General features: G+C 45.8%; 1 protein-coding gene across 1 annotated transcript; it reads left to right on the top strand.

Moving 5' to 3' along the window:
* LOC119405347 (TBC1 domain family member 7) lies at positions 1–26,933 on the top strand. Its single transcript, XM_037672184.2, has 6 exons — positions 1–241; positions 4,361–4,545; positions 9,299–9,439; positions 12,994–13,139; positions 21,912–22,041; positions 26,630–26,933. The coding sequence occupies exons 1-6, from the start codon at positions 52–54 to the stop codon at positions 26,675–26,677; spliced, it is 840 nt and encodes a 279-aa protein (XP_037528112.1). The 5' UTR covers positions 1–51; the 3' UTR covers positions 26,678–26,933.
* Positions 26,934–27,864: the final 931 nt, after the last annotated feature.

Here is a 27,864-nt window from a genome sequence, read left to right as displayed (position 1 = left end):
TGTTTCGGGGAGCGGCGCTGCGGTCGCGACTCGCTCGTCCCAGCTGGTGTCATGGCAGCAGCTGAGATGAACTTTCGAGCCCACTACTACGACAAAGTCGGCTTCCGCGGAATAAACGAGAACAAATCGCTCGAAATACTGCTCAGCGAGAAGCCGATAGACCTGAAGAAGCTGTCCAACTTCTGCCGCAAGTTCTGTCTGCCCTCGGTTCACCGGCTCACGGTCTGGAAAGTGTTGCTAGGTGAGTCCTCGCAGAAGAAAAAAAAAAAAGACGAATCCATCCTGCTTTGTCGTCTGCTCGCATGTCGCATGTCGGTGTCACTTTTCCCATTGTCTCGCTCGTCTCCATGCACGTTCGCCGGCGCCGAAATTGCATAGATTCGGTCGCATACCGTCTCACGCCGCCCAGTGTTTAGCCAAAAAGGCTCGCGGGTGACCCGCACTTGTTTGATAAACAAGTGATCGGCGAACCCCTGCAGGCAGCTGCACATCTGTTCGCCTTCCTCTCCGGTCGATGGTATGTCAGTCTAAAGCTAGCCGCGGCGTGTTTTTTTTTACTCTTTCCACGCCGAAGTACGGAACGCCGGTTGCGCCGCTCACGATCGGTATTCGTATATATATTGTTTTTAATAGTGAAACCGTAGCGGCATCCTCGTGGTTCGATTGTCTTTATGCTCAACGCTGTAGACACGCTAGCTCGTTCAGATAGGTAGAATCTGTCGCCCCTTTTCTCATGTTTAATTTTTAAACTACGCGCTGATCGCAGCCAGCAGTAAGCGTGAGCAACAAACGATCCGCGGTACTCGCTAGCGACGTATCAGGTGGATTGGACATCCACATCCCGTCCACGCTTACAACCGGCTAGGGTATCCAAAAATAAACAGGAAACTGCTCGCCACTAGCTGATGAGGAATCGTCGGAACGACACTGAAGCCATTTAACATTTCGACAAATGTCTTCGTCAGGCTGCGGCGACATTCGCAGCTCGACTGTCTCTCATCGCATCGAGACTCCACTTTTCCCTGAAGTGCTGTTTCGGTTGGATTCCCACACGCGGGATGTTCGAGAGTGGGTTGGCTGAACTAATCCGTTCGTTGTTATTTGGCCAAGATTTTTTTTTTTTTTTTTGGGGGGGGGGGGGGGGGGGGGGGGGTTACTCGTTAATGCGTTTAGCTGGGCTAGCTGGTTACTGACCATCCGTTATTCTAGCGAACGCACGTACACTACAGGCTAAACAATTCTCTGTGTGCCGACTCGAAGGTCGCGGGATGGAATCCCGGCCCCTTCGGCCGCATTTCGATGGAGGCGAATGGCTAGAGGCCCGTGCACTTATTAGAATTAGGTGCACGTTAAATAATCCCAGGTTTTCGAAATTTCCGGAGCCCTCCCTAACGGCGGCCTTCAAAATCATATCTTGGTTTTGGGACGTAAAACACACATCATTATTGTTACAGTTCTGTGTGGTTCTGTGTCTGACCTATAGGTTTGCTAGCATAATCGATGCGTTGAAATTTTGACGGACATGCGGTGGATGACAATTGATGTTTAGTCTTGCTCCTTCTCAGAGCAGTGCTTACGAATCCGTAATTTGTCTCGTCGGAGCTGTCGTACGTAGAGCACTGTGCCACGTTAACACACTTGAGCTGCCGCGGGGCAAACAAGAAACCACACTGGCAGACAAAAACAAGGGGGAGATACGTAGGCTCTAAGTATGGGTAAACAAGGGGGCTGACGTTTTGGCAAGGCAACTTGAAGAAGTAATCGGTTGTCCAAAGCAACCCTAAAGATGAAAGTCCCATTTTTGTTCTTTTTTGAAACGCTGGCACACCAGATTATAATGTCTTCCTAGTTAGCACTCCATTGAACTGTGAGGTTTTAGTAGGAATTTGACATTTATTGCATTGTGTAAGTCATTAACAGAAGGGAATTGCAGTTGACTACACTTTAATAACTGACTTCTTTGGTTCACTGACACTTATTTGAACGGCGGCAGTGAGGTTAGGGTAGCAAAATGCTTGGGAGCATTGGCTTTCACAGGGTCCTCCATTAGGGGACGGCCAAGTTGCACTGCAGACACCCCCCCGCCCACCCCCATCCCCATCCCAACTATACAAGTCCACCAGGAAACAAGCTCTGCAATGGATGCAAAAAATGATAATGAAGCAATGACATGCTTCTCGCAATGGCCTGGATTTTGGTCACCAGCATTCCGGGGGGCAACGGTGATAAATTAAACAGTTTTTGGAATGCAACATCACGAGCCGTTGGCCACCATTATCATCAGAAAGCTGCATGGCCATAACCCTGCCCATTAAACAACGAGGGGACTGGTCCAAGTGGGTCAAGGTATGGGGCCGACTTGACACCCGTTTTACATGATTGGGGTAGCGTGCTCCGCTCCTGTGTGCGCACCTGTGTTTGGGAGGGACGATAAAATAAATAAGGAGGCCACACTCTTGTGATAGCAATTTGTGTAAGCACGTGCCATCGCCATTGGCCGTATTCGGAGGCACACATTTAGGAGAAGTCACCGTAGTATGGCTTTCAGTGCACACTGGTTGACTGCCTGAGGAAAGGCGGGCCAAGTATCCACAACATGCATTGGTCGTAGTGCTGTTTAAAAATGACAAGTAATAAAATGTGCCAGTTGGAAAGAGTTGGAACCGCTTATGCTTAACAAGAATGGACGTACCGTTTTGAGATTGTCTATTCTTATTGCATTGACTGAAGGTCGAAACCCTCCGTACCCTATGAAGCATACTGGGAAGTCTGAGTGTGTTCTAAAATAATTTTAATATGTAACACCTGTTCCATAAACCGGTGTCTGCACTTAGTAGTACGTAGATGTGTTGTGACCGCTATAGCTGCAGCTGCCGTAGCACTGTTGCTTTCCTTCCTTCCTTCTTTTTCAGTAAACAACTTTGTCATACATAACTGAAGAACTGCACAGCACCACGAAACTTTGGTTTGTGTCGGGGCATTACGGTTATCTCATGCCATTTACAGGCCTACCTTATACCGGTGTCACATGGTCACTTTTGATCGCGATCGGGCCTGATCTGGATCGAATATCTTCATCGTAATTGGCTCATTTGAGAGAGCTGCTGAAGCGAGCCGATCACTGCAAAAATTTGATCCCGATCGGGCTTAATTGCAATCAGAAGTGCACCATGTGACACCGGTGCTAGTGATAAATGAGAAGTGCTTCCCAATCGTTGTACTTGGTGAGTGCGATCTTTTCTATGTGCAAGAACCCAGCAGTCAGTTTGTGTTTCTTCAGGCAACAGGTTTCAGCGCTTCTCCTAGAGTCCTGTTTCAACTGATGGCAGTGGCACGTTATTCATTCGGGAACCAAGCTAGACTAGTCCTTTATTGATGAAGTAGCGCATGAAAGACGCATTTACACACACATAAAGAGTACGCAAACACACAAGGAATGCAAGAAAAAAATGAGGGAAATCCTCGCGGCAATGCAAATCGATAAATAGAAAAAGAAATGTTTCAGTTACCCCACAGTATCATTCTGTAAAAAAAAAGAGCACACCAATCAAACCAATACCTTAGGCTGTAATCACGTACTCACCGAAACTTTTAACAAAAACTTGTCATATTTGTGCAATTTTTTTGTCGTCTCGATCACTTATGACTGCAGTCATAGCGCATGTGCATGTTGGTCTACATGAGATGGGTCTTTAGGCAATAAAGCATCCGTTGCAGTCCAGCACTTGTGTTTGCGTCCTCGTTAGTGCACGTGAATGTGTCTCTTGTGCGCTGCTTCATCAATATCGTGGCTAACTTACTAGCCTATCAAGGGTAACTTGGTTAGCCATGATATTGATGAACTAGTGCTTGGTCCTGTCTGTTCTTCCTGCGTCTTTGTTTTTTTGCACTGTTTTACAGTCATATTGCCCATCAGTACATATTGTTACAGTGGGTATAATCTATAGCGAAGGAGCAGCGGCAACAACGGAACAGAAAGGAAGAGCATAATGACGTGCAGTACTGGCTCGCACTCTCCCTCCAGCCTCAGTGAATAAACCTCTCTTACCAACCCTGTAACAGAGTGGTGGAGGTGCTGGGTTGTTCTTTATTGCTCCCGGGAAATCCACTTATAGCCGATTATCTAGTACAGTTGTTCTAAAATCGGGCTCCGTGGCGACCCATTTGAATAGAAGCCACGTAGTTCACGCTGCATGCTGTGTTGTGATCCCCACCCCACCTTTCTTCCCTCTCGATGCAAGGGGTCCCTCATCTATTCCACTGGTCCACAAGGGTCCCCGAAAATTCGTGGCTGAGAAAAACTGATCTAGTAAGAAAGCCTGTTCCAAAACGTCATCCTCTTTTCCTATGTCACTCGCAGGAATTCTGCCCACCTTCGAGGAGAACATCACCAGTTTCGAGAAGGACGAGGAGGACCAGTACAACGACCTGAGGCGCGCCCTGGAGGTGATGAGGGTTGTCAAAAATGGCACGCCGCAGGCCGACACCATCGTTCTCCTGTACCTCGTGGGCGAAGGGAAACTTCACCTCGACATCGAACTGCAGGTAATGCTTAAAAGGGCCCGTAAACAACCTCTGATCATTCTTTAACGTTTCAAGTAGACGCGTGCATCGAGTTCAGAATGCTGTCATGACGAACAGTGCCAAACACGGCATTGCTACGAGCTGTGGGCACGTCACAAATTCCAAGAGACAATCCCTTCTCCTCTCCGGGCTTTTCGGCAGCATTGGCCGTGATGTCCATAGATCGGCAAAAAGTGTGGAGCACTCAGACGCACTCATGAAATATATTTTGCCTTTAGGGCTCACTCGGACTCAGACTCACCAAGTTTCCTCATCCGGACTCACTCAGACTCACCGAAATTTTTCTCAACCATACTCACTCAGTCTCAAACTCACCAAATTATTGCTCATTTGGGCTCACTCAGACTCATGACTCAATCTGAGCCTGAGTGAGTCGACTCATGAGTGAGTTTGCCGACCTATGGTGACGTCAACATTTGCATCTGTTCTTGTCATCTACAAAAAGAACCTGTTTGTTTGCTCACACATATGCGCGCTCGCCGCTCTTCCTCCTCGTGCGGTGAGGAGGAGCAGTTGGCCAGGAGGAGAGACGAGCCGACAAATGGAGCATAGCAAAGGAAAGAGCAAAGCAAGCAAAGGTCTCTTTTGTATCGTTAAATGAGTGTTACTCTGCTATTACGACATTGTTTTCGTAAATTCTCGCGGCTACGTGTATGTTGAAGAGTCGTGCATGTCTGCAACGCGACAACTAAATATCGACCTCGGGGTGGTTTAGGAGCCCTTTAAAGGGTTCCTTTCAAATGACAAAGAAAAAAAAAAAAGTCACAGGGTCCGTTATGCATTTGTCTAAGACAACTCAAAGACGCAAGACCTTTTCTTCTTTTTCTTCTCAGTCGACTGGTTTGATCCCCCTCCCTGAAAGCTTTCCGCACACAACGTATTTTTGCAGTGCCTCTGAGATTGGCCCACCTTTGACCAAGAAATGATGTCATGTGATGAAGTCATCGTGTGATGTCACGCTACACGATATCATAGTGTTGTCATGAGGATGTCACAAATTTCGGTGACCTGTGACATCACGATGACATCATATGGTGACATCACTACGCGATAATGACTTCTTTAATGACTGGTGTTGACGCCAACGGTCACTTTTCGTGTTTGGTGAGGCATCTGAGGCATTCGCCTTAAAACAGCGCTTACTTCGCAAGGACAAAGAAATGGAAGGGTAGGCACGTGCATTGACTATACAACTTGCGTTGCACATGCGTTCACATGGTATTTTGGCTCTGTTGTTTACTTCATTTGAGGGCATGCTGCTGCATTCATCAACGGGCAAACCAATGGCTTTAATTGGTAGAACCGCTAGAGCCTTTTTTTCCTCTCTACAGAAAGAGGGAAAGTTCATTTTCTTTGAAGCAGGTGACAGTGCAGTTGAGTTCAGTTTATTTTCCCTCAAGACCATTAGATAAGGGGCGGGGTACAAAATGCTAATTTACAGATATGGTAAATTAGCAGCGCTCGACCGGAAAAAACAAGCTCGCGTGATTTTCAACGTGGAATAAGCTTCTCAGATTTCACGTTCTCTTTTAGAACCACAGTGAGCCAACATCTTAGTCCAACTAATGACCCGAAGCTTTGTTGAATAGAATCTGTTACGTTGCTTCTATTCATGTATAACATAGGCCTTACAGCACACATGTAACACGCACATACACAACCATTGGGCCTTAACCCTTTCCCTACCGAGTCTTTTGGTTGAAAACAGCACAAAAATACCGCTTTTTATTTGCCTATTTGATTCTAACCGTCTTCAAACAACTCAGTAACACTATTTAAAGGCGCTCTATTTGCAAGATACAAGCAAAATATTTTTTTTTCAATGCAGAGGATTGCTTACACTGCACTGTACCATGAAAAGTGCCTGAACCACTCCAATCCTCGGTGCGGAAAATGTCTCTTTGAAGTTTAAAAATTAAAGCGAAAGGGGGGGGGGGAGTGAGCCCCTGAAAAAAACCTTTGCCATGCCGGTGGGGGTTTCTTTACATCTGTCAGCATCCACTGCCGATACGTCGAGGCACGGTCGTCGTCCAAATCTGATGGTTTAGAGAAAATACACTGCTCTGTGCAGTCGCCATCACACTCACAGACTCACCGGAGAACTGAAAGTCATCTTCATTCCACAAAACTTCGGCAAACAAGCACTATTTTCCTCTTTGCCACTCTGCGTGTCCTCCTCTGCGTGCCACTTGCACACAGAGGAGGACGCCATTTCCTAACTCCGGTTACCCGAATAACGTCCTTTCTCGACTAAGATGCCTGCTTTGAGCCCCTTTTTTTTATTTTATACTGAGCCATCTGTCGAAGCCAGAGAGAACTCGGCAAAATGAATCGGGGTAGCTTAACACGTTCACTGCAGCGTGGGTCACGACTTGTGCTCTCCTCCTATGCCGCCGCGATGTTACGAGCAGGCATCTGCTTGCTGATGTGATAACTTCATCACACTTGAACGCAGAGGTGTGGTTTTTGTTGCAAGAGGTTATAAATAACAATAAGAATACTTTTCTGGTGTTAGATGCCGTGACCCACCGGTGACCCACGACACCTGAATGAGAACATTTTTTCAATGTGCACGCGGTGTCCTTCTAAGGTTTGAGAATGCAACCAATACACGTATTTTTATTGCATTTGACATGGGACAGCGATGTTGTTTTTAGGGAGCAGAGTGGTGACCTACTTCTCTCTTGTATTGCTTACCACTGTTTTGGCGCGGTTTTTGAAATACGTTTCACTCGAATTAGTATACACGCGTTCTTCCTGCTGCTCCCAAACATTCTAGCGTGACTAATGGATCATCATGACTTTTACAGGCACAGAAGAAAGCACAACACAGAGGAAACAAACGTGTGTTTGTGTTTTCCGGTGCCAGACACTTTAGATTTCAACATAGCTTTGCGCGAAAAGGCATAAAATAGCTCTGCGTCTTTCAAGTAAGCGCGCCAAGCGCCAGCCATAAAGGTAGCAGCGGCGTCTCTTTGGAGCGAACGAAACAGGCACAGGCGCGTGACCCACCGGTGGGTCACGGTGCACCCGGAAGATATGCCGAGTGGCCCACAAGTGGCTCACTCCACGCCTCAAGCGAGACCTCAAGAAAGCTTGCTGCAGCGAACGTGTTAATTGCTGCGCCCCCAAATGCTTCTTTCAGCACGGATGAGCTCAGCTCTTTTTCGGTGGGAGCAGTACAAACCGTGTGGACGAGTCCAGCCTGTCTTTGGGTAAGGAAAGGGTTAAAGGGGTCCTGTATCGCGCCTCGAGCTTGGTCATAGAACACACTCTACGAACAGCAACACTGCTATGAACAGCTCAGCCAAACCTTGCAGTCCTGGGTGGCAAGGGGAGTGCTACACAAGCAGAGTGCGAACTTTCCACTTTCTCAGGCACCCTTTCTTTTTATACAGAGGCCCCGTCCGAAGCTGCCGACTCTGTTTCATCGTTCAGTAAATTGCTGCTGTTGGCCGATAGCTGACATAAATCAAGAGCGGCGTTTGTATCAGATGTGCTTCATGCCACGGGGTGCCACCACATGTGACAACACTGCACCGTGTAGTGTGCTAAAATTGCGCAGTAGCAACACTAGTGCACTCCGGAACCACACTGGGAGTGGGCGAAAGCATTTCGTGATGGGCACTGAAGTTTCATGACACGCACTGACGGTAGCTTCTCTCCACTACTTCATCCCCTCATGTGCAACTTCCAGCTCGCTCTTCGGGACAAAAGAAGAGAAATAGTGCTCAAAGCATGCAACAGCTTCCTGCAACGGCACTTGTACCAGACATCAATTGATGTGTTGCAGCAAGTGATTCATGAGGCAATGAACTCTGATGATGGGGTCATTGGATTATTGCTTGAGAAAGTGTTTCAGGACCCCTTAAAGGCAAGTCTGTATCATCACAAACAAAAGGTAACAAAGTGCTACTTAGCTACAGTGTCACTTTCACTCTGTCATTTCCACAACTGGTGTCATGTGATACCTCCTCTAGGCCAGATTGTGCCAATGCTCTCACTTTAAAGTGACGTGCGAGTTCAGGAACCCCAGATAGTGTTATTGTTGTTGTTTGTTTACATATTATAAAGGACATTTGAAATTATTAAAGTGTTATCTGACCTTAAGTTTTCTATGAATCCTGTTTTGTATGGATCCTGTTTACATACTTGCATTAGGCCTGTTACCGAACTCTATTTCGGAGCAAAATCTTCAATTTCTGTTGATGTACAGAAAGAAATCAACCAATCCATCAATCAATCAATCAAAACCCCAGATTTTAAATTTTTTAATGTCTGCCTTATCTTGTGAATGACCTGAACATTCTTTTTCTTTTCTTCAGCAATCCATTTGAAGTAAGAAAAAAAAAGGCGTTATATGGCTGTAACAAAGCTCTGCTTATGTCAAAGAAATATCAAAGTCTTTTTCCGGAGCGCTGCTCTCTCAGAGTTCACCAAACGAAGTAGTATCCATTTCAGAATCCTTCGTTTGGTGACGCATATCGCCAGAGCCAGCGATGTAGAACTGATCGTGAACGCCAGCTCCGATATCCATTCACTCACTGCACTGCTGAAACGGGCAATGTAGTGGAATTTCTGGAGACTGCCACATCTCCTGTATTCTCGCTGGACAGTGGTCCAGCTCCAGCGAATGGCAGAAATAGAAATGCCCACTGCTTCTTGAGGATATGTATGTGAATCTAGAGTTCCTCCCTGCTATCGCTCGCCGCAGATGTCGGATGACGAGGTCCAGCACATCAGGAGCATCGCATCGGTCTTCACCAAGATCTGCAGCAGGCCGGAGGAGGCATACTGGTTGACGCGAAACTTCTGGAAGCACCTCAAGAAGCTCTCCATCGACTCGGACGCCATGGTGAGTGCGCGCGGAACTTCTCGCATGTTTAAGTGAAGCTTCTATGAGTGACAGATTTCTTATAGGGGCACTTATAAGGTTTCTTATAACGGTATAAGGGCATTACAGATTTCAGTGGTGACAGTGGCGGCATACACTCAAATCTCATTATAACAAAGTCACATCTGCCACGAAAATAACTTCGTTATATCCGAAAATTCGTTATAAACGTTTATTTCTAGCACTGTATCTACGACAAGACTTATTCTTCATTTACTTCGTTATAACCAATAATTTGTTATATCCGGGTTCGTTATATCGAGGTTTCAGTGTAGTTGGCAAGAACCCGGTGCTGGCGAGTGTACAGAAATGCGGGTGTACACAAAGAGGCCCTCGGAGGTGCGCCAGTCACATACGTACTTGTATGCGTCCTCTTCAAATCATGGGCTTGTCGGTGATCACCCGTTTCTGATACGGCAAGGTGACCTTTCATCTGGGTGACTTGTCATTCCACGTTGCCACATTTCATCTTGCCTTTCATCGTTGCATTTCATTGTTTCACCCATGCCCGTCGTTGTTGCCTGTTAGAAACAACATTACTGACAACCAACAGACGATCGAGCCAAGGAAAGTAGTCGGGGACACCGATCTCTAGCGATTGAGACATAAATGTGAAGAAATTGAAGTGGACAGAAAGGCAGCTTGCCTGCCGGCAGGTACCGAGCCTGGAACCCTCAGATAATGCGTCCGATGCTCTACCAATTGAGCTACGGCGGTGGCCGTCCTCCCATACACTTTATCGGGTGTATCTGTGCATTTAAATCGGGGAGCAAATTTAAATGCACAGATGCACAAAATGCACAAAACGCAATGCTTGTGCATCACTTATGCAACCCACCACGGTAGTCTAGTGGTTACGGTGGTCGACTGCTGATCCGCAGGTCGCGGGATCGAATCCCATCCACCGCGGCTGCATTTTTCCATGGAGGCAAAAATGCTTGAGGCTCGTGTGGTTAGATTTAGGTACACGTTAAAGAACCCCAGGTGGTTGAAATTTCCGGAGCCCTCTGCTACGGCGTCTCTCATAATCATATCATGGTTTTGGGATGTTAAACCCCAACAATTATTATATTGTCACGTGGTCGTGACGTCGACGAAGGCAGCAGTCAGCACGTCCGAGATGAAACTCTTTATTAGGCCGAACTTGTGGCCGGGAAAATGAAACTCCAGCTACAGCAATAAACTGATAGCGGCGAACAGAGCGTCGACCGTCGATCAACTGACAAGCGGTCAAGCGCGTCGGCTTTTATACAAGCGCTATGGAACTTTCCAGCAATATCGCTGGTGGCGGCGTTATCTCTCGACAAAGCTGGAACATTTGCGTGCGGCGCGCATTCTTAACAAAACGATCTACTAAAATCGTGAAGCTTCTCGAACACTGCTTCGCGACCAGCGTCTAGCGTTAATAACCGTCCTTGCTGGTCAAACTCGAACACATCAAAATAAAAGAAGGAGCGGGCGTGGCAATATTGTCACTTATACAATTCCCAAAGGAGATTTTGTGGGAATTTTTTGTGGCACAAGCTTGAGTGAAATTCTTGGTTCTCTTTCAAGCAATTCCAGTCAAGCATTTACTTGTGGTTTCCCAAATATTCAGAAAATATTCTGTAATAAATAAAACTGGTAAAATATTGATTATTCCGGTTCAGGTTAAGAGTTATATCGGATACATATGTTATTGAAGCATAATTTCATTAAGGTATGGGGCAATAAACTGGCAGGATAATTAATGAATATTAATTGGATGAGTTCGCTGAAAGAGCACACGGTTTTCTTGTGAGCAGCTTGGATCGTTACAACACCTGGTGGAACAGATCTCAACCACGCACTTCTTTCTACGTGTCCTCTGAGATCCGCTTCAGCAGCGCAATGAAACACAAAGCAAACCCAAGGAATACACCAGGGCATACCAGTGCTGAGATGCGAGTGCCACACCAGAATCTGAGCGAAGATCTGACTAGCTTCCCCAACTTTGGAGTTCATGTGCAGCGTCTCTTCAGCATTCGTCCTTCAGCAGTCGCCCAGCGTATTTGGATGCGTTGCAGTTTTCCTGTGCCAGTCTTTTTCTTTCTCCTGCTGGACTTGGGTTCACAGTAAAGTTGTAATCCCAGGTACGGTACAGTCCGCTCTGGAAGGGAACACTCGAATGTGTGCCTCTCGTTTTGCTAGCCCCGTAAAACCACAGCGGTGGCTACCTGGTTGAGTGTCCGCTTCCAATGCGGTAGGTGATGGGTTCGATTCTCAGTGCCGACCGCAAATCCACCTGTTTTTTTTCCTAATAGGTAGAGGAGTACATCGACCTGGCGCTCGGTTGTTTCCGGGTACTTGTCTCAAAAGGTGGCCCCGTAAGGTTCTGTAAAGGCCCCTGGGTGCACCTTCACCCCACAGCCTCGGTGAAATTGCGTAGCATCAGCCGTTGCTGCGGAAGGCAGAGAATTGCTGCCGCCAGGTACCCACCAATGAAATAGGTACAAGTGCACTTCTGGCCTGGGGCTCGGCAGAATGAAGTACTATACATAGTCGCTCGGGAGGGCACCCACCCTGTAAGAAATTGGCGGCATGGGACCGCCACCCCTAAAATTAAGGTCATCCTTTGTTTTTGGTGCGTGGGTGTGTTTGTGTGTGTGCGCGCATGCGTGTGTTTAATGGTTTTTTGACATTTCGTTTTTGCTGAGGCCATAACTGGAGTACCTAAAGTAGAGGTCTCAAACACGCGGGCGTATGCCGCCGGCGGACCTTTCACTAGCGGCCCGCAGAGGCCCGGCGCTACGTCGACACGCTTCTAGGGTCAATGCCATGTTCGGAAGTACCTGCTTGTGCGAACAACTGTTCTCCTTGCTGAAGGGGAACAAATCTGGTCCAGGATGAACAGCTGCTATGAACCGTGAGAATCGCCTCCGCACAAGAAGCTAACGATGCCCGCATCACTCGTCGGAGCTAAGCGTTGCCAGGCATCAAGTCAGGGTGTTTAGAACCTTAGCCACTATACTGTGCTTCACAAGGAATAGAGTTTTATAACTTTGCTAGGTGGTATCCTCATTATGTTCTCTCCTAATGCGACTAAAAACGCTTAACTTATTTGGGCAAGATACACAAACGTGACTGATCTTGAGCATCTTTTTTTTTTTTTTTTTTCCGCGAGGCACGCTATGCGGTCACCGTGTGCTGAAACATAATCGTGAAAGAAAAAGTGTGTTTCAGAATTTACGTCTCCGGATTTTAGTCAATCTCAAGATCGGTATCAATATGTTTCTCACGCTGACGTCAAATACCCTGCAGAAATGACCCGTACGTGAGATATGGGAAAGGCCTTCCAAATGGCAGCGTTAGCTGACATCTTGAAATCAAGAAATTTGCAGGCATAACAAGGAATTGGCTCATGCAAGACAGGTCAAGTTGGAGTTCATTGGGAGAGGCCTTCATCCTGCAGTGGAGATAAAATTAGTTCTTGACGATGTTGACACACAATTATGATCATGGTGATGGGATGATGCATGTGTTCTCTGACGCCGCAGGGCAAGCAGGTGGAGGACACGCTAGAAAAGGAGGACCACGAGCTGTTCCAGCAACTGCTGAAGATCAAGGCGTTCCCGGTGTTGCCCCTGGAGACGTGGTTCCAGCGGTGTTTCGCCGAAGTGCTCGACGAAGACGCCTTGGTCAGGTAATGGCAGTAACTCGTCACCCTGGCCCTTGTCACGGTAGCTCGTCACGGCGGTCGCACTATCGCTGCGCCTTTGCGAACGTGACAGTGGTGCCTCGCATCATGTCTATGGGAATGGTTGGGATGTTCCAGGGTTCTGTTAAGGGAGCCTGTATGAATCATGATGCATAAAAAGGTAGTGGTGCGGGCTAGTTTGTACTGCTATGTAATAGCGTGGAAGCACTACAAAAGACAAGAGGGGCACTGACAAGCACTAACTTTCAACCGTGCTTTATTGTGAACTAAAGCAAGACGCTATATACAGGCAGTGTTTACATTGACTAATGAAAACAGAATGAGCAGGCGTGTGTTTAAACAAGCAAAATCAGAGTAAACAAGCACGTGCTGAAGCAGAATTATCGTAGCAAGTGCATTAACCACTCTATTATTCCACTTGCTACTTAAACTCGATTATGCTAAAGATCATGATGCATCGAAATGCTGCCGTATCATGTTGTGGGAAAGAAAATAAATGTTGGTGATATTCGGTACTGCCCAACAAGCTTTCTGTTAGGTTTCGCCGCTCATAAGTCGGTCATGCAGACGGGACGGCGCGGCACTGTACGTCGTACAAAGCTTCTTTCTCGGCTCCCTCTCTGCGAGGTCTTTCACTGTGCAGCGGAAGGCAAACTGCAGGGAGCAGCTCGATCCCACGATGGCCCCCAGGGGTTCCGGGTACGCGACCGTTCTCAGAGGTCGGCAGCCCGAATGTGTGGGAAAATGAGGAGGACATCCCCTGCTCTATGCCGTCGCCCAAGGCGACAGTACGCTTGACCCTAACAATGACCGCCATGCGCTTTCGGCACGCCGACGGTAAAGAAGGGTTGAGTCGCAACAATGCACGGTCCGGGTTCAACTCGACGAGTATGGGAAAATGGCGTGAATGCACCTGGGCTAAGATACCGATGTATTTCGACCGTGAGAATCCCTGAGAGCGTGGGATAAGGAGAGGGAGAGCCATGATGGGAGAGAGTGCCAAAACGCCTGTCTGCACTGTGAAGACACTGCTGTCGAGATTAGGGACAGCCCAGTAGGGAGTGGCTTAATCTGAGGATAAACGGATTGGATAAGGGAATGTCGAGGCGGACCGCCAGTGGCCACCTCCCCTTTTCTTTGTTTACCGCAAGGTACTTAAGACTGGACGGAATTCGTTTCCCTTCAGTCTATGCTGTAATCACTTAACTGATCGATCAGTAAGACTCCGTACGATGCAACTTTCGTCTGGGCCGTAACCACTCGGTGGTCGAACAGTGAGACTCGGTTCTTCGTATGTAGTAACAGTGTTCTAGGCTCTAACTTAAGAAAAGTTAAGTAGAAGAGTAAGACGCTGTTGATGTCTATGTTATCATCAGTGTGCTTCGGCAAGATGTACATATGACTGTAAATATTTCGCTACAATATACCTTCAAGTTTTCATTACCTCCAACCTGCCTCCTGCTTCATCGACGTCGATCATCTCCTTGACGGGACTTCAATCCACATCAAGGAGAAAACGAACAAAGAAAAAACATAACTCTTTCTCTGAAGCGTTGGAGGGCTCCTTTAAAATATGTTCGCTGTGGCATGCTTCCAGTACCAGCAGTTGACTCAGATGCTCGCAGTACACTAGGATTACATAAATATTAAAAACTTCTGAGTAATGAACCTGATGATGTCCCATTCAAATCCCATGCTCTAATTGAGTAGTCACTATTAGTAAATGTGAATATATTTTTCTAGTTGTTTTCTAATACTGGGCAATAAGGTGTGATATTTGCACAAAAGTACCATGCTGTTATGACGGGCCAATGGTTACGGTGCTCGGCTGCCAACCCAAAAGACTGGGTTTGATCCTGACCACAGCAGTTGCATTTCGATGGAGGTGAAATGCTAGAGGCTCGTATACTGTGCGATATCAGTGCACATTAAAGAACCCCGGGTGGTTGAAATTGTAGGGAGCCCTTAACTACGGTGTCTCTCATTGCCAGAGTTGCTTTGGGACATTAAATCCCCCAAACCAACCAACCAACTAAAAGTACTATGAATTTAATTTGCAACCTGCATGCATAGTATAGATTTAAAACACGAAAATTTATTCATTATAACAGGCCGGTGCTGTGTTGCTCGGGGAGGCAGATTTTACAGGCTGTACAGCATTATTTCGCCATCTCCCAAGCCTTCTTTCTGTGTGTGAAAACAGAGTCCTTTTTTCCGTTGTTGTTTTTGTTGTTGTTGGAACACGTTGCAGTATGCGCAGCTTCGACATCTTTAAGTCACTTGAGTCATGGGATTGACCAGGGGCCTTCTAAATTTTCGATTGGGGGGGGAGGGTGAGGGATGGAAGAGTTTCTATGAAATGTGAACTGTGCATTGGAAGAAGCACACGAAACAAATTGATCACAGTTGAGTGGTTTATGTATATAAGTATTTTCTCTGGCTATTTTCTCGTGTATAGCCCGCACGAAATATACAGACAATTCAAAGGCAAGGTTGGGGTGCGGGTGGTATGTATGTGAATTTCGTTGCGTAAGTTGGTTTCATTGCACTGCTTCACAGTATGCAAGGAAGGCAGCTTCACGGCAATACACAGGAAATTTCTTTGTATTGCCAATTATATGGACATTCTCGGTGGGTTTTTGCCATCACCAGCGCCGTCATGTTCTGTATATGTATATGTATAGGTATATATATAGTATATATAAAAGCCACAAATAAAAATAATTCGTAAGAAAAATTTTCCGAAGCTCATGACCAGGAATCCAACCTGCGACGCCTTGCTCCGCAAGGCGTCGCAGACAACTCCATCATTAGACAACTCCATCATGCAGCATACGTCCTCCAGCACAGTAATGGCGAGCTGTTTATATACACCATTTACCGCTGGCTGTACACAGAGCTCGGAGGTGCTTCAGCGTGTTCACTATCACCCGCGAGATGGTGCTAAGGGCACACTTTAAAGGTCGTCACCCCGCTCGTGTTTCGCCAGAGTTGGTATGCGCGCACGCCTCCTATTTATACTTCGACCTACAAGGCGTGGTCGCCTGTGCTCGCGTGCTTATGTCGTGAGGGAGGAGGCTTTTACGTCTTATCCTTTCACCGCAAAATTTGCGTTTAAGCTATAGGCCGCTCAAAGATCACTTCGCTCACTGCAGCAGCCACGTTTGCAAAATTAGTGAGCTGCCAGCTAGAAGAGCCAAAGTGGGGGCTAGTTGGTTGTGCATAGTTGACACTTGCAGCCAGGGTTGCCACTGACTTTCGAGCGAATGTCGCCAAACAACGAGCAGAAAGTCGCCAAAAGTCGCAATTTTTTTTAGAAATTTCGCCAAAAAAGTCGCCATTCTAGATGTGTGCGGCATATCCTAGTAATAGGAATTTTCACTGATGTATAGCCCCGTAGAATACAGTGCCATTCAAAGCCCTTAAAGTATCTTGACATTTCTCAATGCCAGGCGCATCGCCCCTTCACCATGGGAGTGCTTGGTGGTTCTCCGACTAGCCGCAAGATGTGCGCGGAGGCGCAAGTATGAAAGGATAAAACGCTCATGATATCCTTCCATCCCTGTCCGCTCGCTTCAAAGGTAAAAGTGTGGTAAACCTTGGGCGAAAGCCGCGAAGGCGTTGTTTGTAGACAGCTTTACATCCCCTCATATGAAAAAAAGGATTAACAGGTTTATTGAAAGTAGTAAGACAGAATTCTTACAGGTATCGTTCATTAGTGAGTCTTATACCTTTCAGTGTGAACTAATATGATACCGGACGCCACTGTCCCTTTCATATATAATCACTTATATCTACCCGCGTCAATCCACTGCGTTATAATTGAACAGGTAGACATTGTAAAATGTTATATAGCAATTGTTTTCATTGCACACGCTCACCGAGAACAGTAGAAAATGCCTGAATAAATAATTTTTTATTGCACGAACACCCGCGTATCCGCCCATCTTCGCTATACGAGCTCGATTAGGGGATACTGCAGCGGTGAATAGGTCGCCAAGCTATTCAGAATAGTTGGAGCTTTGGCGGAACAAATGGCCGGAACACACGACCAACCCGTCATCTAGCCCCTTGAGAAGCGAAACTTTAGCGAAGCTCTGAAGCATCTAGATGAATCTAGATGAATTGAGTTAGAAGCATCTAGATGAATTGAGGAGATACACACGAGTTACAGGACGGACATACAGAACGGCGCGTAATGTGCACCTCAAAACCCAGAAAAAAAAGTACAGAGAATAGTGCCGCTCATTCGTTGGGAAGGCACTGAGCTTAGGATGCATAACTCAGTGGAGACCTAAGCTGAAAATCGCCAAAAATTCGCCATGTCGCCATTCATAATTTTAGGTCGCCACGGGCCTCTCAAATTCGCCAATTTGGCGAAAAGTAGCCACCATTGGCAACCCTGCTTGCAGCACGCTTCTTAAAGACGAAGAGGTAACAACTGTGACAGTTGTTAGTTCGCATTCATCCTGTGTATACCTGTGCATTCCTTTCGTGCATCCTTCTTTGTTTTTGAGCAGTGCGCTGCAGCTTTCAAGCTGTGACAGTTGTCAGTTCGCGCTCGTCCTGTGTGTGTTCTTTTTCATGCATGCTTTGTGCTTGAGTAGTGCGCTGTAAGTTTCGAGCTGCTTGTCGTTCTTCATGTGACATTCCAATTTGCAATAATGCATTGATTGCTTTGCCCCTGCGGCAGAACTGACTCTTTTAGTTTCTATTTTTCTGGAGTTCACATTCGGCAGTACAGATTATATTCAGGGGCGAGTTATATGCGAGAAAATACGGTACACATACATGAATCATTCCAGTGGTATAATATGTGTACAGAAAAGAGTGCTGGCAGTTATTGGGGATCCTTGAGTATTGAGGCTCAGGAGTGGAATAAACATATCACATATCACTGTGGCGTAGTGCGTGCTGAACAAACGCAAATGTCTGAACCTTGCCAACTTTTAGGCAGTTACATATAGAACTACGTTTTCCTGAACAAGCGTGCGGCTTGCTTACACCTCGTAGCTTCTACCCTGCTGCAACCAGCTTGTCAAATGGAGTATGGCAGCAATGACATGTTTCCAGTGGGTTTTCACTGTTGTTGGCAGTAAATAAGAGATAGCGAAGCGGCAACAGAGGATTCAGTAGTACCTCTTCAAATTTATTGTCTATCATGGGCCGAGAATTTTGCATATTCATAAACGCTGCGCTTGACAACTTCAGTGCTGCAGTGGTCTTGCATATACCACAAACACATCTGCAAAAAAAACGTGTGAGTGCAGTCAGTAATAGTATAACCGAAAACTGGATGATAATTTTTTAAGCGTTGCAAAGCCATTTTGCTCCAGCAAGTCTGTCCTTTCTGCTCACTTAGATGAGTTTTTAAAATCACGTTTTTAGAAGTGCTGAACTACCATTGTTTTGGGCACAATTCTGAGTCATTTGCATTGGACAATATAGTGGAATTAGTGCTTGTCACATAGGTGCGACAGAACTGTTTTAACTTAGGTGAAGTTGAAGAAACCTTGCAGGCTATTGTCTCTAAGTCGATTAAAAATGTCAGTGTAACGTGTTTTGCTGCATAGGTCGGCAAAAAAAGTTGGAGCTCGCCCAGACTCACTCAAGAAATATATTTTGCTCTGAGGGCTCACTTGCATTCAGACTCGCCTAAATTTTTCTCAACCGGACTCCCTCGGACTCGACTCAGACTAACTGAACTTTTCCTCAACTGGACTTACTCGGGCTCAAATTCACCAAATTATGACTCACGCGGACTCACTCAGACTCAGACTCACGACTCATTCTGAATCCGAGTGAGTCTGAGTGAGTCGACTCATGAGTGAGTTTGCCAGCCTATGCTATGGCACATGCTTTGCTTTTCAAACACTTTGCTGCTTGCACCATCAAGAAGCTGCATCATTCTACCAATCCACAATTCTGCTGAAGCACAAAAAAAAAAGAAGACTGCAGCATAAGAGGGCAAAGACATGGGACAGTCACTCATCTTGTCTGAAGTACTCTAGCGCAAAAAAAAAAAAACATGCCGCACGACGTGGCACAACCATTCTTTTAGTGTAGCGGAAGCATGGTGTACTAGAATGGGGCAGTGTGTCATCTGGGACCGAAAACGTGGCCCTTTTTGCGATGCAGCCTGCAGTGCTAGAGCACACCGAACTACTGTGTCGCCATCTGTCGATACACCCTGAAGTAATTTATGGTAAGCGGTGATACAAGCCTCCGAGATTAGCAGTTGTAGTTGCCGCACTAGTCATGCGTGTACATGGGAAACTCATCGATTGCTGCCTTCTGTTTCTCATGATGCGTTAGTGAATTTTTGCTTGCCCATGGTAGACTCTGTGTTTGCGGAAGCCTGATGCATTGTGGTTCTGGCATACCGACTGGAATTCCGTGATCATTCACATGGGGGGATACATACAACATCCCGCATACATCGCGAAGCATTTATAGGTGCATTCCGGCACTTTAGTGCCTTTTTGAGGAGTAAAATGTCTAGAGAAATGGAGCAGCATTTGCCATAGAGCGTAATACTTTTTCTTTCAAAAACCTTGCAACCGCTTTCCTGGCCGATACAGGTGTAGGGTGGTCGTGAAACTCACCTCATGCTGTTGATGTTATCCTTCTGGACCTGCTGTTGTGTTTTGTCGCATAACTTCAAATCAGTGTGATAGCTAGGCAGGCGTACATGTGCATGGAATGAGCAGCTATTTTTTGTGCCTTCTGTTCTTTTTTTGCCTTCTGCAGTCAGAACAGTAAGATGCAGGCGATCTGGGACGCTGTTCCGCGATAGGAAGTGTGCAAGCTGAAACGATGCAGAAGCAGCTTTAGTTACTGCAGTAATGCATCCAAATGTGTTGTAGCGTTTAAATCTTGGAAATAATTTTAGTTTCAATCGTGTTATGTGACCATTTTACTCAGTAGCTGCAGAAAATGAAATTTCGTGCGCCAGGCGCACCTGTCGATCACGGCACCCTTCTGGTGTTGTCACCGCAAGAGTTTCCACCGTTCTCCCATTGGTTTGCTGCAAAGACGACACACTGTCCCATTCTAGTGCACCATAGCGGAAGGGTGCAAACCGATAGTGCTAACAGACGCATCTGGCGTCGTCTAGACGTAAAGTACTCGCAAGTCAAGTTCATGCAGCGACTATTCACCTTGTGTGGGTGCGGAAAATGGGACACATCTCAGCTAACTCGTGGCTGTACACTGTGCAGCGGGCAAATGAACGAAAAGCTATACTCCATCTCACCACTACCATTCAGCACTACCAAGGCTACGGGTTGCCACCCGCTTGCGCAGCTAAACATAGTTCCAGGTTGAGACATTTACGCTTGTTTGACATGTGTTACGTCACATCGATGCGTATCATGTTTATTCTTCTTCGCATTTATGTTGTGTGCCTTTAATTGCTGTATGAGTAACCGCTGGTAACTGTCGTTACAAATCAACATGGCAGCGCCCATGCAGATGCAACTGCCCGCTTCGATCCGAACTTGCACTTGCTATTCGCCCACTTCGCTGGCAGCAACGAATAAATGGTGAAATGAGCCATGGCTTTGTGCCATCTGACTCTGAGGACCAAACATCAGGTACATTTTGTCTTTATTTGCAAGATCACCTGTTTGTTTAGCCACACTTGCTAAGCCTAACACGCCGAGAATTTGATAATTGTTCTTGGAATTAGCGCAACATAGTCACACTTATATTGCTGTCGAAGCGTCAGCACATTAATGTAAAGCAAATATATCCGTCAGTTTGCAACTTACGGGTCATACAGTACACGATGAAGAGTTGATAAACTTGAAGTGGAGGGCACTAGCTGCGATGGGTGCAGCCATTCCTTCTTTTTCGACAATGCCGTCGGGTCACTTTACTTGCACTACGCGTGCAAGCAGACAACGCGACACGGATGAATACCTGTGGAGGGGCTAATCGTCTTTCCTATTGGCTAAGGACCCCTGTAGCCTTAATTCACAGTGCTGAAGGGAACTTCTGAGATGGAGTATAGATAAGCAATTGTGTCATGTCGACATCGCTATAGTAGCAACCACAAGCAGTCCCACTTGTTAAGCCTTCTGTGGTGCTAATCGAGAACATATCTTCCAAACGGAGTGTTTTTGCCACCAGTACGTGGATGATGATGCATTGTTACTCAAGTCCAAAGCAAATACACTCAAACCTCATTATAACAAAGTAGCATCTGCCACGAGAATAACTTCGTTATATCCAAAAATTCGTTATAAAGGTTTATTTGTAACACTGTAGCTATGACAAGACTATTCTTCACTTACTTCGTTATAACCGATAATTCGTTATATCCGTGTTCGTTATAACGAGGTTTCAGTATGGGTATTAATTGTGAATGAATGTTCCCTCTTAATAGCAAGATGGCTCTCCTTTCGACAGGCGTCGCCATCTTTCCCTACATACAGCTTGCTTAGAGGCATTAGCGTCAAATGCCAAGTTTTAAAAATAACATGCATACGTAGGAGATTTAGGTACATTAACGTTCTGCACGTGCACAGTGTGAAACACACAACGCTAACACTACATCCTTGCATTTGCTGCTTTCCGTTTGGCTAAAACTGTCTAGTATTACGTCTTTATTTAATATACCCGGATAAGCATACAGGAGGAAATCGCAGGATTTACAGGAGGTTGAATAGGAATAATTCAATCAACTGAGAAATATCTCTGCACTCTAAACAGTGAGGGAACTGCTGTGACACGGCTACGACCGGTGCATTGCAGGTTATGGGACAAGGTGATTGGCGGCTCGACCAGGGTCCTGCCCGACGTGGCGGCGCTCCTGCTGATGTCCCTGCGAGTGGCCCTGCTCAGTGCTACAGTCACAGCCGACGTACTTACGCTGTTAAGCAAGGTGAGAAGATTTCATTCGACAGGCACGGTCTAAGGTTTCAAGGTTTCGGGTGCTCGAGTAGTTGCCCGGTATCGTACCGGCCAGCTCTCCCGATGTGGCCGGGAGACTCCCCATTTCCGACCAGTCCTCCCAATTGTACGGGCGCGGCCATAGATCTCCCATTAAGGGGAGACCCTGCTTCTGAAACATGTTTCTTGTTTTTGAGCGTATCATTATGAAACTTTCACAGCTTATGTATTTTTATGTGCTGATTTCAAACATGCGATTATTGTTCTAATACATTATGTAGTTTTGAAACTATTAAATAGTTTTTGTATTGTTAGGAGCAGGCTTTATTCCTAAACTGTGAGAGTTATCAAGCAAATCAGCCTATCACAATAACCTGGAATCAATGCTGTATGCAATAAGACAAGAATGGATGTTCTAGGCCCATTTGAACAAAAGTTATCGTATTTTGAACATTCCCAGCTTGATCCCAGTTTGACCGAGCTCGACATTGCTGACTTGCCAAGTGTTCAACGTACTATAACTTTTGTTCAATTGAGCCTAGAACATCCATTCTTGTTTTATTGCAAACAGCATTCATTCCAGCTTATTGTGATATGCTGATTTGCTTTATAACTCTTACAATTTATAAATAAATCTTGCTCCCAACAATATACATGAAATATTTGATATTTTGGAAACAGCATAGTGTACTAGAAAAATAATTGCATATTTGAAATCAGGACATAAAAATATATAAGCTGCGAAAGTTTCATAAAAATGTACTCAAAAACAAAGAAATATATATCCGAAGCAGGGTGCCCCCTTAAGCAGCCCTAACCTCACCCACAGGGTACCTTATGAATTTGCCGAAGATGACTTGAATGCGAAATCCATCTTTTATTTTTTCTTCTTCTCAGTCAGTTGTATTGACCCCCACGCTCCCAAAAGCCTTCTGCACCTCACGCGCCTCCTGGATTGGCCCTGTCTGGACCAGCTGCACAAGTGTGTGGCGTGTCGGCTTTGTCCTGCTTTGATTGGCGTTGCCCTGCGCTGGTTTGACCGACAGATATTAGCCGAATCTAGGCTTCGCATATTAAAGTGGTCTCCTTTTGTTCTCTGTGAAAATAACAAATAAACTCGAGAATAAGTTAAGGGCCACACAACGTGCAATGGAACGAAAATTTATACCAGAGTGGATAGAGAACAAAGAGGGGTAGCCGACATTCCAGCAGATATTAAGAGAGGAAATTTGTACGGACGCCAGACTGGCAATGTGCCGCGTGAACATCTAGTTAGACGCGGGAGGATAAATGAGCCTAATGAGCGCTGGAACGCGGTAGAAAATTAGTTTTACTGTTACTGAGAAGCAGACCAGCCTTAGTCGGTCTTGCAGCACTAAATAAAAAGGCAATGCCGAAAAACACTGCTGGTTGATACCTCTGGTATGTCATTATTTTTGTTTAAAACTTTTACAAAGAGCCAGTTAGGCGCTCCTGTTAAGAAACTGGTCAGTACTGATAACGTTTTTAGATAGAACTGGACGTCTCAATGGAATTCGCGCAACTTTGCTTATCTCGAAATTTTTTTCTGGTCTTTACTACTTCAAGTTAACGAGGTACTGCTATATCTCTGTTTCTGCTGCCAATCTTGTTATGGAAGACGTCAAGCTTCGGGCGTTCACTTCGTTCGCCCCTTCTCCGAAAGTCTTTCTGCGATATGTAGATGACAGTTTCTGCATAGTTCACAAGGATGCCCTCGCTGCTTTCACTGCTCAATCTGAGCAGCGTTGAAAAGATGATTCAGTTTACTGTCGAGCAAGAAGTCAATGGTTGTCTACCATTTCTTGACGCTCTTGTCAAACGGGGAACACCGATCTGACTTTCGACGTCTACAGGAAGTCTACACATACAGGCCAGTACTTACATTTCAGCTCAGTGCACCCGCATCCACACGAACGTTCTGTTCACGTTATGCTGTTCCAGCGAGTGAAAACCATTTCTACAAGTCATGAGGACTATAAGCGTGATAGTGAGAGCATCTTTGGAGAAATAAAAATGTGTGCAGAAACAACTGTTGCTACCACTTAGGCAGCATTCAACGCCGTCTCTGAAGAAGCAAATGGCCATCCTGTATGTACACGGAACAAATGAGACCTTCGCCCGCATCACGCGCAGGTATGACGTCGAAATTGCACACGTACGAACACGGAAGCTAAGAAACGCTTTAGTCAGCGTAAAGGACATGTTGCCGAGCGAAAATTTCCCTGGTGTAGTTTTACGCCATAGACTGCCATGATTGCGACAACAAGCACATCGGTGAGACGGGTGACTTCAAGAGAAGAGTGAAACAGCGTGAATATGACATCAGAAAACGGCACGTGGCCTCGAATGCCCTGGCTGAATATGTGGAATCCACAGGCCACAAATTTGACTGGTCAGGTACGCGTGTTCTGGCCAAAGAAAAGAAGCTTGCATCATGCCTGCACCTCGAATCCCCGCATATGCAGATGACTGCGCATATGCTGAACAGGAGTGACGGGACACTTCTGACAGTTTACTCTCACTGCTTAGGTCATGTACTATCGTGAGCAATATGAGCTGGAACGCCAAATTCGTGTTTATTCAGCGATTAATTGCGATGTACTCATACGAATGTGACGTGCTCATTTTCCAGAGATCCCCACCTGCTTGCGCATTCAGTGTCATGAACACCTTTGCGCTTAACAACTGCGTTTAGCCACTATGACCTTTAAAAGGTAATTTCTGTGTTCCAGCTCATATTGCTCATGACTGTACCTAGATGTACGCTGTGCCATTCTTATGGCTTTTATTGTGAACAAGGCTCCCGTATGGGGAGCCGAAACGTCAGCGAACACTTTGTTCTTTTTGGTCAGTGTATCTTTTCACATTTACAGTAACTCTAAAATGATCGTGATGCAGTGCTTTACTGACTCATACTTAGACCCTGCAACGCACAGTTCTAAGGGTATACAGATCCCTCGTATGTCACTCTTGTGTATGTTCGTTCAACGGGATTTGGAACTCTGCTAATCACATGCGTCAATGCAGTTGCTGTCGCATGATGGTGAAAGCCAAACCACTTGTGTGTCCACTACACAGTACTGTCCCGGCAGTAAAGAGCTTTAGTTTGTCCACAGACATCCTAACGTTCTTGAATACAGGGTTACCGGAGCTGTTTGAGGGCAGCAGCGGAGCCAGTAGTGGCATTGTGTGGCGTTTCGTCTAACTGCAGTACATTTGAATTTTTAAACGAAGTTTTTGTGGAGTTATGGATTTCGCTGGCAGCAGCGGTGGCACAGTGCACAGAAAACCCGGAGGCTGGCAAGTGTACAGAAATGTGGGTCCACACAAATTCAGCCCTCGAAGGTGCGCCGGTCACAGGTCTCTTTGTATGCGCCGTTTTCCAATAATTGGTGCTCCCTCGGTCATGGGCTTGTCTGCAATTAGCCGTTTCTGACACGGCAATCTGATCTTTTTATCAAGGTGACTTGTCCCTTAACATTGCGAAATTTCACTGTTGCATTTCATTGTTTCGTGCATGACCGTCGTTGTTGCCTGTAGCAACAGAAGTGTTGCGCTGCTAAGCACATAGGGGAAGGTCCCATTGCCGGCATGGAAGAAGGTAAAAGTTAGGAGGGAGAATTGCGCAATGCAATAGAAAAAAAAGAAAGAAAAATAGTAGGTGAGGCACACAAGTTGCACTTGCCTCCATTTTCCTGATAGGGGAAGGGCTCCTAATTATTTTTTTTTGGCTCGCTTTGATGTTCTCATCGAGAGAAAGTAATGAGAGTGCTGTAAGTTCATGATTATCTCACTGCCAGTGCTTAACATAGAGTCGGTATGCGGATAAGTGTCTATAATGTTAGCGTTGCGGGTCTCTGGTTAGGCTCTGCATCGTCAGGTGTCACTACCAGCATTGCCCATCACATACATGCCTCCGGTAACCGATAATGTGCAAACTGTATGAAGTCTGCAAACAAACTAGAATGCACTAGCGTGCTGGCAGTACAAGATGCTGCAAGGCACGCTGTCTGAAATGTCTACAAACGACACGAAGGGCAATATTGTCCCACGTCATTGAGACGACTCGCCGAAACTTGTGACGTACATTGTTTACAAACAGTACCCTCGCTGATGACTACGTCTCTAGGGGCTTCGCTTTACAATTTGGCCTTGCACGAGCTTTAAAACTCAATTAAAATATGTTTTAAGCTGCACTTGTAGCTGATACTGTACAGATAACACCTATGTGCTCCCAGCAGTGCAATATAACAGTCAAAATGCTGGTAGCTTTACATTGTATAATATTATATAACTTGTTGCTATCGCATTTATTACTTTTCTCTTGCGGTGAAACTCGCCTTTTGTTCTAAGTTTAAAAGCGTGTTATGCGGGCAAAGTATGCCAAATTTTAAAATGTTACATAATTTATCATTGATAACCTGCACCCCACTACTATTCAAATCTCGCTGCTATACTTGAATTTGCTTTCAAATCATTCAATACTAATTACCATTTGCTTCAAGCCAGAAAAATGGTATTTGCACAAGCCTAGCGTTTTTTCTTTTTTTATGTTTCAGATTTCCAAAGAGACGTCCGAAGCTGTGGTCAACAGGGCATTGGAATGACCCTCGGGCGGCACGTTAAAACTTTAGGACTGTTTGCGACGTGAATGGATTCGTGCAGCCAGGGTGCTCTTTAGCAACGGCACGCGTGCTTTTTTTGTACATACATGTGATTCTGCGTGGTGGACTGTTGGTGTCAAGTGGGTTACGTCAGTGGTGTGTGAGAGCGTGAGTGTGCGAAGGTTGTGTTCATGAATTTGTTGTGCAAGCTAGGTTCAGTAACTAATTAAAAAAGCAAATGTGATCAAATGTGTCTCCATGGGCTGATACTCTTGCTCGCATGCGCACTGCTTTCCACTTCATCCGTTACGCGTTAAAGGAGTACTGACGCGAATTTTAAATATTTTCAGACTGTTGCACTACATAAAAACATTGGCGTCCAGAACCATAAAAAGAGTATTGCAGTGCCTGGGAATGCATCAAATATATTTTTAATACCGCTACCTTACGGAAACGCTTTCGGTTTCGATATCGAGGGGGCGGCTTCTCGGTGACGTGTCACCGCAGTGTGACGTCAAGGAGAGAGAGCAACTCGCGATGTATTAGCGGCAGATCTGTCATCTGCTCGTGGTGCACACAAACAACTGTTAATGAATTATTGTCCAGCGACCATGACAGTGATTTCTGCGATTTAGGCTGCAAGCAGGTCGCAGAATTCACTAACTCAGTAGAACTGTGTTGACTCGTCAGGATAATGTCCATTGCAGTGGGGCTGGCTTGCAGATGCTCAGCGACTAGTACCTTAAAATCAAAGTTAAATATTTTATACGTGTTGTCTGACTCCGGCGTGTGGAGGGCATTAACACTGCATACCAAGGAAACATAAAATGTCCCTTTTGCGATGTCTCGAAATCGTGTCAGTAATCCTTTAATGAGAAGGACAGCGTTGGGCTGGTTGGTCAGCCATTGTTATAGCTAAATTTAGCAACAAAAATTAATATACACACAAGAAAACACAGACAAAGATGAGTGCTCGTGTTCACATCTTGTGTCTGTGTTAATTTTTCATGCCAAATTTAGTTATAACGATGTGTTTATGAGCCATGTTTGTCGACGTCTGGTAAAAATGACCAACAGGCACATCCACCTTTCATTACTACAGCTGTGCGAGACTTCTAGCTGCTCAGGAGCTGGTGCAACACGAAACGAGAAACAAAATTTTCCTGATTAGCAGTTAAGAAAACCATGTG

The sequence above is a fragment of the Rhipicephalus sanguineus genome, chromosome 9, assembly GCF_013339695.2.
Source record: "Rhipicephalus sanguineus isolate Rsan-2018 chromosome 9, BIME_Rsan_1.4, whole genome shotgun sequence".
Classification (NCBI taxonomy): Eukaryota; Metazoa; Arthropoda; class Arachnida; order Ixodida; family Ixodidae; genus Rhipicephalus; species Rhipicephalus sanguineus.
This window is presented reverse-complemented; position numbering and strand designations above follow the sequence as displayed.

Bases quoted from the DNA above. Each gene is read 5' to 3' on its own strand.
- LOC119405347 (XM_037672184.2), top strand. From the start codon at position 52: ATGGCAGCAGCTGAGATGAACTTTCGAGCCCACTACTACGACAAAGTC. The intron at 9,440-12,993 runs GTGAGTGCGCGC...CTGACGCCGCAG, and splicing joins CCATCGACTCGGACGCCATG to GGCAAGCAGGTGGAGGACAC. The intron at 13,140-21,911 runs GTAATGGCAGTA...GGTGCATTGCAG, and splicing joins GACGAAGACGCCTTGGTCAG to GTTATGGGACAAGGTGATTG.